At 39.6% G+C, this 11,083-nt stretch overlaps 1 protein-coding gene across 1 annotated transcript; it reads right to left on the bottom strand.

Annotated features, from left to right (window-relative positions):
• Positions 1-2,334: 2,334 nt before the first annotated feature.
• Positions 2,335-10,485, bottom strand: LOC144653587 (bone morphogenetic protein 1-like). The gene is made up of 6 exons (XM_078513624.1): positions 10,348-10,485; positions 8,299-8,337; positions 7,376-7,520; positions 6,316-6,575; positions 3,828-4,220; positions 2,335-2,788 (listed from the first exon to the last, which is right to left on the bottom strand). Exons 1-6 carry the CDS (start codon positions 10,394-10,396, stop codon positions 2,700-2,702), a joined length of 975 nt encoding a protein of 324 aa, XP_078369750.1. The 5' UTR covers positions 10,397-10,485; the 3' UTR covers positions 2,335-2,699.
• Between the last annotated feature and the right edge of the window lie 598 nt (positions 10,486-11,083).

The following is an 11,083-nucleotide window of genomic DNA, read 5'->3' on the forward strand; positions in this document are numbered from 1 at the left end:
AGACCCCAGGACCCCGCGTTTTATCAAACTTTTATTGTAAATTGGAATATAAGACATATCAAGGAGCAGATTTAGCACGAACAATACTCCACTTAATGTTCCAAGTGAAAAATAGATAAAATCCTCTGTATGCCTTGCAAGGCAACTGAAATCCTTTTTCGTATTCGATGTTTGAAAAATTGTAACGCATGTTTTATAATTGGCATGACGTTTTAGACGGATGGGCTAGTTTTTGCCGGAGATGGTACTGAGAATTGTGCTTGTTAAAATTCGTGTATCTGTTATGTAAAATAAATAGAATTCTTATCTCTTTTGTATCAAGATATCACTTAATTTTAGGGAAATAATATTATAAGATGACAAGAGTGCTCTGGGTAAGGTCCAGTCAACTCTCTCTAAGACGGACACCTTAAGCTTCGGGACCGGCCGCAGCCGTCCGTCTTAGAGAGGTGTCCGCTATGTAGAGAGTCGAGGTAACATGACACCAGTAATTCTGAGATAATAAAGCTTACCCTTTGCACAATGCAACAAACCTTTGCTAACTGCAACAAGTCTAAAGTAATAAAAGGACCGTATTTGCTTGTTAAAGCAAAAATTGAGAGCTTATACAAACTGTTAATATACTGTAAGTAGAAAACGACGTCTTTATTGTCCATACACGTAAGCAGAGAAGTAGTCCGTTAAAGCGTCATTGTTTTTGGTAAGTAAGCTTGGTAACACCTATCCTTAGGGCGCTGACTAACTTTGCTTTAGGTCGATACGACGTTTGGAAGTATTTTCAGTAATAAAACATGATAAAAAACACTTCTCAAGTGTCCGCTAATGATTTCAAAGTGTTCGTTGTCCGTCTTAGAAAGATGTCTGTTTTATAGGGAGTTTGGTTACAGTAAAATAAAATGACTGACAAACTGCAGGGACCATCACCAGGTGTCCGTCTTATGGAGGTGTCCAACAAACAAACAAACAAGCAAAGGAGGAAAATATTTTTAAAAAGGCATGGTTTCCTGGGAGACACCCGTGGCCTTAGTGATTTTAACAGGGGACTCGGTAGCAAGCAGTCGGGGTTCATTCTCTTGCAGGAGTCATAGTGTTGTGCTCTTGGGTTAAAATTAAGGGGTAAATGTGAATTTGTGTGAAATTTTAAGATAGAAGAAATTGTTGGGATAGACGAAAGAAAATTAGTTTTGGAACGCCACCAGATAGTTGACCCCCACGCAAGAGCACCTCAGGTTGTCAGGGGACTGTATGTTTTGGTGTCCATTTACTAATTTTTAACTTCAAATTCTAATTTTAAAATCACATTAAATCTTCAATATTTCTTATTTCTCTAGATTTAACTAATCCTTTGAGAAAAACTATTTCCTCCCAAACACCCCAAAAAATCAACCAAATATTTACAACGGCCGCAAACGATAGGTTCAGGTAACGAGCTTAGAGTTTTTGGATTGCTTGAAACGCGAACGAGATATTCACAAAAAATTCGAGTTAAGCGGTGGATAAACGGCCTCAGGTGTATCCCGGTCTTTTGCAACCAGGAGGGTAAATGAATGCCAGAAATCTGTTAAACAAATCTTACAAAATGCTAGAGCGGTTTTCACTTGAGTGTCGAAAGTAAATTGCGTTTGCTTTGGTTTTGCATTTCTACGCTTAGTGATTGGTTTAAAAATCTCGCGCCACTTTCTCAGCCAATCACAAGTAAAACCAAAACCAATCGTGACTCGCTCGCGCACGTTTTCCCGCGCTTCGTGCCAGCTACATGTATTTGCTTCGAGTTTTGATTGGTTTACTGGATTGTCTGTGTCCTTTGTGTTTGGCCAGAGTAATTACTTTGGTTTTGGTTTTACGACACTCAATTGAAAACTGCTCTAAAGGCTAACGAGATTTGCTCTATGCTGTTCGTTTTTTGTGTGTCTATAGAGTTATTTGAATAGATTGTACATAAAATCGTGCTTTGAAGGCAGCGCGAAATCTTTTTGCCTGTGCGTGAAAGCGCGCGCTGCGTACTAAATCTTGCGATTCTAAGTTTTAGACTTTTGATGACGTCACCTGACAACCAAAAATTAATTGGGTACCGGCGAATTTAATGCCAGGGGGTAAGCCTGCGATGGACTAGCATTCCATACAGGGATGAATAGCAATGCTCCAAGTCGCTTCATGCAACGGAAACAAGGATAAGACCCGGTCTGATGGACCACTAGGCAAAAACACAGACTTTGCCTTACTTTTTTAACTGAGACAGACTGACTGTTCAGAAAAAAACATAATAACTTAAATTTTAAAAAAAATGTTAAAAATGTAACACTGGTTTGAAAAAGAAAGAAAATCCAGGATGGAATGCTTGAGTATATTTTATTACGTTTTTTCTCTTCTTGTCGAACAACGTTATCTACAAAATGATCGAGTTAGCTAACGTTTAAAATCTAGTAATTCAATAAGCTCCGAGCTTATCGAAGTTCCAAGTCGATCGGTGTAAGAAACATCACATAAGTAAATACTTGGGTGTGAACTTATATTTTAATTGAAAATTTAGCCATTTATAATGTTACAAACCGTAAAACACACTACCAGCTAGTTCAGAAACATACGAATTTTGAAAAAAGAAATTTCTTTTTAATTTGATAAAAGTGCTGTTTAAGTTTAAAGCAGAATAAAACTGTCCACGCAATTGTAAATGACTGAATGGTACACTATTGTCGGATTTAGAACACGCCGTTCTTTAATGAAATCACGAGCCAAGCTGAGAGAAACAGAAGGGTCAATGGGTTGCTGACGGACAATCTTTCTTGACCTGTAAAGTACAACACATGAAAAATATGAATTTTATTGCAGTTCCCCTTTTTAATTCACAAGGGTTCTGGAGTGTTCGCAGAGTGCTTTTCATCCATTTGTGTAACTATTTAAAAATTGATTCTCACTCTTTGTTTCAATTTTTTATTATGATGTGTATTTACCAACAGCCAGAGAAGCAAGATACGAAATAACCTATTAGCACCTTATCGGCTGAGTTGTCCGAGCTAAAGTCATTTTTATAAATCTAAAAGATTATATAAATCTTAGGATAATAACTAGCAGTCTTGATCTGACAAAGCCAATGATCTAAGTTCAACATTTGTTGGTCTACAAATGTCGCGACGACAAATGTTTCAACTTGTTGAACGCAGTAGATCGAGCCAGACTCTATTCCGTTAAACAACGTTCAACATGTTGAATGATGAAATTTCAACATTCAACATCACATGATACACTGTTCAACATTTGTTCAAAAGCAGCTGCAAACCTGCAGCATTTGTTGCTCAACAAATGTTGAACCGTGTACAATTGGCTTTAGTGATAGTGGAGCTCCCAAGCCGGAGCCCCATAACCATGGAAAAAGTCAATCATGCATGCATAGAAATAGAAAAACCATGCATCTGCTTTTTCATGGTCGTCAAGGCTAGCAGCAAGGATCGCTCGCGCGTGCGCTTTACGTTCGTACGGACGGCGTCACACAAACATGGTGGCCATACTCTAAATAAAAGGTTAACGTCCGCTTTCATGTTTGAAACCGGACATCAATATTATGATCAACTGACAGCTGTCAAAACAAGGTATCCGCTGACCAGTATTATATGACCATATCGCGGGCTCAGGTACAGAACTCATCGAGATCCCCTGTTGTTTGGAAGTTGACCGCTAACCGGGTAATGATTTTGCCATTGCATCGCTGGCTCAAGTCCTTGTTTCTTCTGTAAGTCAATTTAGATTTACATGAAGGGCAAAGAGAATAACTGGGGAGCTCCGCTTTTAGGCTTGGCTAAATCTATTTTTAAAACATCTCTAATACAAACCTGCTTTAAAGATGGCCTTAAATCCCTGATAGACTGTGGTAGAGTTGTCGTCGCTAACAAACTGCACCCAAACCATGTTCCCTTTGCTCTGTATGGTGCTTGGCTTTGAGCTGCCACACAGGCGTCCGGTCAGGATTGGGCCACGGTATCCCTGGATGTTTGTTGGGTCATTGTAGACAAAGTTGGCTTCTCTGAACTCAATATAGTCGTTTTTGCAGTCTTCACTCTGCTCCAGTTCGAAAATGTCGAAGTCGATCTTGACCCGTCTTCCTTCAGGGACGATCAAAATCCACCGCCGCCCGTAACTTTCAGGATAGTTCTGGATGCCAACTTTTGGTGTTCCAAACTCAATGGTTTCATCTTCCGTTGCATTCAGATAGGACACTACGCCATCTGTGTACGTATGAAATCAGTAGCCTGCGTTGCAGACGAACAAAACCCCGGTTATATCCGTCTGCGAATTAGAGCACAAAAGCTTGTTCCGCCCCCCCACGTGTTACCAGGGATTTCTATAATAACCTTTGATTGGCTCTTGAATAGGGCCGTTCTTTCATGCGCCGTGATTGGTCGAATGGATCTCGTAACACCATAATTTCGCTTTTGATGAATAACAGATACAAAATAAACTTGGCGGCGATCACGGCAGATAAGTAAGAATTAGCGTTTGAAGCGGTAAAAAAGCAGCCGGTTCGGACAAACCTGATAGAAAAGAAAACAACAATAACGACAAGAAGCAAACACAACTGACAAGCAAAAAGGTCGTGGAAGAAATGTTAAATAATCTACATTTGTCTTGTGGTGAAAGAATGTCACACAACGCACATCCGTCATCCGTGATGAAAAGCCACACACCTTGCAACACAATAAACAGCCGAACCCGGCATTACAAATGCAGAATGCAAGTACAGTAGACATCTTCACGGAAAATTTAGGATCAGAGCGAATATTTCGAGAGCTCTACAAATATCTTACAAATATGAATGTTCCAAGACATACCGCAATATTAATTACATATGACAAATTTAAAACAGAGGTGTCAAAATATACAAACAGAAAAGCCGTGACTATGACCTCTACACATTTGCTATTAATAAATAAAGCGACAGTCTCTCAACTAAAAACGCCTCCAAATAATACAGCTGACAACATATAGTGCCCTTTCTAAACGAGTGAAAAGCGAACGGCAAATGTACAAATTATATGACAAAAACGTTTTTACTGTAACTGACCTAACTGGTATCTGGTATTCATCGAACGCGTAACTATGGTTTCACAACATTCACTTGACCAATTGCGGCGCACGAAAGAACGGCCCTATTCAAAAGCCAATCAGAGGTTATTATAGAAATCCCTGGTAACACGCGGGGGGCCTGAACAAGCTTTTGTGCTCTAATTCGCAGACGGATATAACCGGGGTTTTGTTCGTCTGCAACGCAGGCTAGAAATCAGTTGATTACTACATGATGTAAAGTGCAGATTGATTCCAAGGTTTTGACGTACGAATTACTTTAACAGTTACCCTCTTGTGATGCATATCAAGAGAGTCTGAAACTATCATGTCAGCATTAGTTTTTTTTTTTTCATTTGAAACCAATCCCTGTACTTGAACGCCAAGTTTCATGATTATTTAAACCACAACTTAAAGTGGCTTACTACAGTTTTGAGGGGCGAAGTGAGCACAACTTTTTCCTCTTGTCAAAATATTCAGGAATGTTTTGATCTTTTTTTCACTACTGTTTGTTACAGTGTACAACCATCGTTTGCGACATTTTTAAAATGTAAATGCTAAAACAGCGTCAGACAGCAAGCAATTAAAGCCGCGCAATCAAATGCAGTATACGTGAGTGTGCACCATAATCCAATAGGACCTGTTTCGCTAAAAAAATGTTCTTTCCCCAGGATTTGACATTCTAAAGGTCGCGCAGGACCCTTGCAATCATAAGAATATGTATTTATTTAAAGAGTATGCACGAACTACGGCGACTCAAGCCGACAACAAACGAAATGTTCATGAGAATGTTTATTTCCCGGGGGGGGCACCCTGTATATTTTTTGGTGGGGGTGTGCCGCTGGGAATTTGAAGCCCTTGCCCTATATCAGACCATGTTCAGCTGATTTTTGCAACCCTATACCAGACTAGACACCATAAATCCCTACCCTATCCCAGACTTGCATTTTTTAGAACTGTATCACTGTCAGTGTTTTAGTGGAAAACCATCTGTCAACAACGATGCTGCGATGATTTTATTTACGTTTAGAAAAGCCTCTTTCTCTTCTGAGTTTCTATTCCTATTTTGGACTAAATTCGTCATAACACAGATAAGTTTTCCGGCAAATGCTACCCTTTTCTAGACCAAAACTTTCTGATTTCTTAACCCTATCGCAGACTAAACTGCTTGAAAACCCTACCCTTCACAGCGGCACATACCTATAGAGCTCATATATGGGAGTGCCCCCCGGGGATTATTTATATTGGGGCTTAACTTACCTGCAGGTATGTCAGAGTAAGCAATAAAAGAAACGTTGAATCCTTTGCGATGAACAGTGTCATCCGACACAAAACGCACGTACAGCGCCGTTTCAGATTCAAAGCCACTTTCTGGGTTTCCCAAACGGCGTCGATATTCCAAATACTTGTCACTGTATCGCCTACAGACTTTATTACTAGAGGGTAAATAATCGTACGAGGAAGGCGTCGCAAACTGGATACCATCACACTCGCAACCTTTGCATATTTCTATGTCTAACCTTGAAACAAAAATAAAATATCTTGGGGTTATCCCTTCACATTCCCCCGGCAGAAAATCAATAAGCAATCTCCTGATAAACAATTGACGCAGTTGCACGGATAGTTGTCCGCGGACATTTTCTGTCGGGGGAGGGAACAGTATTCCGAGAGCGAGGCTCGAGGAAAACTGTGAGCATCGAGGAAGAGATAATGTCCAAGGAAAAATATTCATGCATATTTTTGAAGCCAAATTGAGGCTATTGTTTTTATTATCCTCCGTATATTTTGTTACACAATATACCCAACCTCGGCCGTTAAGGTGAAATCCGGAACGGAGATATAAATATATAATAAGATGCTATAAATGGTACTTAAGACTTGAACACTCTTTTTTTAAAATTTCATGTTGTAACGTTTCTTTTTTCTTTTCAAATTTTAGATTTTAACGTTTTTGTTTTTCTACCATTGCTAGTTACGCGTTATATCGTATTTCTCACATTTTATATCTGTAACGTTTAACCTTTAGAGTCATTCTCTGTAAGACCCTGAAGAAGGAAGGCCGTGCCTTCCGAAATATTGGCATTTAAGTACAGGACCAAACCGTTGAATCACCCTTGCAATTTTTCATCATTGGTTATTTTGTTATAGCTGATTAGATCCTCTACAGTGAGAGGATACGGTACTTCTATTTTGTCACGGTGGTCCTTGCAAATTCACGTTGAATAGTTTTCATAATTTTATACCGGCTTTGACCAAAAATGAAGCAGAATCATCATGCGAGTGCCCCGTTTAATAAGACGGTTCCCCAGGAAAAACATACCTGTTATAAATATAGTATATGCCTTTGTAAGTATCAGGAACTTCAATCTTCCAACATTTTGTCTCGTTTATACCATAATCTCCTGAGTTGGGATAGGCCAAAACACCACTTGAAGCTGTTATGTTAGTAATACCATTCGGGCAAACTGTGATGATTACAAAAGAATATGCACGTCCTTCTTAACTACAGATTTAGAACAGTTGCTAAGGAATTTCTAAAGATGGTTTTTGGTTGCAAGCTATTTTGGAGTGTTCGGCAATGCTTAACGGTGAATATTCGGTGGGGAGGACAACTGCACGAAACTAGTGCCAGTCCCAAACCGCGCACTTGAAGTTAAAATCACTAAAACTTTTGAGAGAAAGGTAGAATTCGGATTTTTTACTGTTTTTTTTTCAACGAATTAGAGACAACATACCCTTCTTCATAATCCTTCCTATGGATTTTCCGTTTGCATGTAAGAATGGGACGCTAATGAAGAAAGTCTGAGAATACGGGTCTTTATTACGCCATAACTTTAACAATAATGCGAATTTCATAAAAAACACACGAAGCATTACGCACGTGGACGTTCTTTATCTGTTGGCACTGATTTAAATTTTTAGATCTATATGCCCTTTCAGTTTTAGGGTATTTTCTATTCGGTCAGGTGACTTGCCAAATATGGCCGTGATTTGAAACTCTGGAATTACTTTTCAATAGAACAAAGTTGTGCAAACCTCTTTTCCGTAAGAGGTTTGGTTTCCAGAAGTTGACGGTCAGAAATCTTTCTTAGCAACGGATTGGTAGTTAAGAAGGACCCCCCTTAAGTATGGCTTCCTACCTTGTCGTCGCTATATTAGTTGAAGTGTAGGCTATTCACACATGCTGAAAAAGCTCTATTACTGAGCGGCCTTCTTTAATTTGTATACTTGTTTAGAACTTACTTGAGTCACACGTTCCTTTACCAAAGAAAATCGCCCCAACTGCAACAAAATCAGAGTAAATAAGACAGTAAAAAGGTTATCAGATTGATAGGTACTGAATAGTGCTAATGTGAATGTTTACTTGTTCGTGAAGGTGAACTGACCGCTCTTTATATCCGAAAATGGATTCCAGATATTTTCATTGGTTTCTGGCCGACATAAAGATGGCCTGCAGCATGGGCACCAACATGGCGTTTCCATACTGTGCTCTCTTAATTTGTGTGGAACATTTTGACGAAAAACTCGAGAACGGAATACGGTATAGAGCTGAGACTTGAAGTAGAGTATCTAGTAATTTTCCACAATCTGTAATATTCTTTATTTTTTTGACTCAATAGTTTTGGATGTCTAATTTATGCGCATGCGTGACACTTTGTTCCCGGAACATTGTTTCCTCGTTTAACCACCCGGAAAGCAAAACATTTTCCTTGCTTCCCGCTAGTTTAGCCACCTAGGAAACATGACAAGGAGCGATGTTTCTACAACAAGTTTCCTTGTTTATCCAGGCCTTAAGCCTTTCTTTTCGTTGCCCGAAGGCACGAGGTGCTGAGAAGTGCCGGCACGAAGTAACGATCTTGTGGCGCCCACAGTCATTCGGCCTGCGGCTACACTAGCACAACAGGAAACAGGGCTTAACCGTCGCGTGACCAAACGATTGGATAATTTATAACAAGCGATGAAGCGCCACGATATAGATCGAATACGTCAGTCATTAACTATATATATCATACAAGCTGTATTAAAATTATTGCAAAACTCTGGATAATTGATTGTTATTTAATGAAGATGAATTGTTCAACAATGACACAGGCATGGGACAAAGAACAAATCTGAGTCCCCAACGGGAATCGAACCCATGGCCTCCCAGAATCGGTTGGGCGCTCTTACCAACTTAACTTCGAGAGTCTCGTGGTGAGTTGGGCCATTTACTTTGTAGATATGTGACACGCGTCCTATATACTGCAAGGATCAGCAATATCGAAATCATCACGCGAGTAGGAAATAATAATTAAAGATGGCAAATGTTAAGCTCGGTGATGAATAATGAAGATGAATTGTTCAACAATGACATGAGCATGGGAAAATTTTTTTTTTTCCTTCCTTTTTTGTTTTTGTTCGCGTAACATTTTTTCACTACATTAAATATTATGCTTTGCAATGCTGTAACGTTATGATATTTTTGCGGGGGTAGTTTTCTTTGGCTTAAAGTTCAATTCCTGTCCACGAGTGGGCACTTAGTGATATACGCTCCTAGGTCAGTACTGGCCGTAAAATTTGCGATACTATAAAAAGGAATTTTATAAAGTTTTTAAAATAAAGTTTTAAGTCTTGTCAGACTTTTAATTCTTGCCTTTTATAAAAAAATGTTCCATGCGTCACTCGAACTATCGCCATACGAGGTTTATTTTCTCTCGCAGCGGACTCGTAGTTTGCGTGAAGGGTTTCTACAACATCTCAGAGCCTTCAACGGGCACCAAAGTTCTGAAGACAAGATAAATTCGATATTGCACTCCGAGAAAAGACAGTCACGTCAGTTTCGAAATGCGGAAAGTACAAATCAGGCCGGGATAAAACAGCAACGTTTTAAACTGCTATTATATGAAGGGTACACTAAATACACTGCGGCATCATAGTCATTTGCTTTTATGAGTGTCTGAATGAGGTTATCCGACTAGAGACAAAGGGCGAAAAATATAACTGACAACCGAGAAAGTAATTTAGTTTTTACTGCATACTACCGTCATGAGGACCCTCCAATTCATACCCGACTAGCGACAGAGGACGAAAAAATTAACAAAGTAATAAAATTTTAACTGACTACCGACATGTGGACCCCCCTTTCATTCAGACCCGTGATTCCGTTTCAAGCATTTACACTAGATTTACACGATCAACTAAGAGATCTAAGACCTACGCTATGCGAACACGCGCCGCATGCATTCGTGATATAGTAGTAGTCGGCATATTTCTCACATATTAAACATGATTAAATCGATGAATGTTACTTACCCAGAACAGTCGCAACTGAAATGAATTGGATTTGCTCCATAAAACCCATCCTTCTTCGACCGAAAGACTGTTTCGGCGGTTCAATTACAACAGTTACTTGAGCGACTTGTAGCGGCCGTCAACACCCAAACGTGAGTGACTGAAGGGATAAAATGAAAACTGGGATTTGGGCAAATTTTTACTGGAAAATGAGATTTGGGTCAGTGGGACTGCGAGTCGCAAACAAAAACAATGGAACTGGGACTGAGATTTGTGGAAATTGAGGAAACAACAGGCTAGGGAATGGGAATTAGACAAAAATCGAGCTACGAAACACGAGTGGGATTTTCACTCCCCCCCCCGCCCTCCTATTTGCGCAAATTTTTGGGCCACAATGTAAACTACTGGGATACCAGTAATTGTGTTTTTAACCAATAAAGTCATCATCATCATCATTATGACGCTTGATTCGGGTCATATAGCTGTTTACATACATCGGTGATGCGTGACTTGTCAATTTAATTTTTGGTTTGTGATTCGAATAAGGACCGGATTTAACCAGAATAGACTAATGATTAATGATAAATTTGCCTGCTCTGAGCCAATGACAAAGAAATAATTTGTACGTAACCCATTCGTGAAAACATCTTAACTTTAATGTAGTGGCGACCTAGGGGCCAGTCTCTCCGTGGGCATTCCAAAAGATAGTCAACACCGGGTTGGTTTTAGGTTCGATAACATGACGCCCAGATAAAAC

The sequence above is a fragment of the Oculina patagonica genome, chromosome 5 (genome assembly GCF_052425735.1).
Source record: "Oculina patagonica isolate OP01 chromosome 5, crgOcupat, whole genome shotgun sequence".
Classification (NCBI taxonomy): Eukaryota; Metazoa; Cnidaria; class Anthozoa; order Scleractinia; family Oculinidae; genus Oculina; species Oculina patagonica.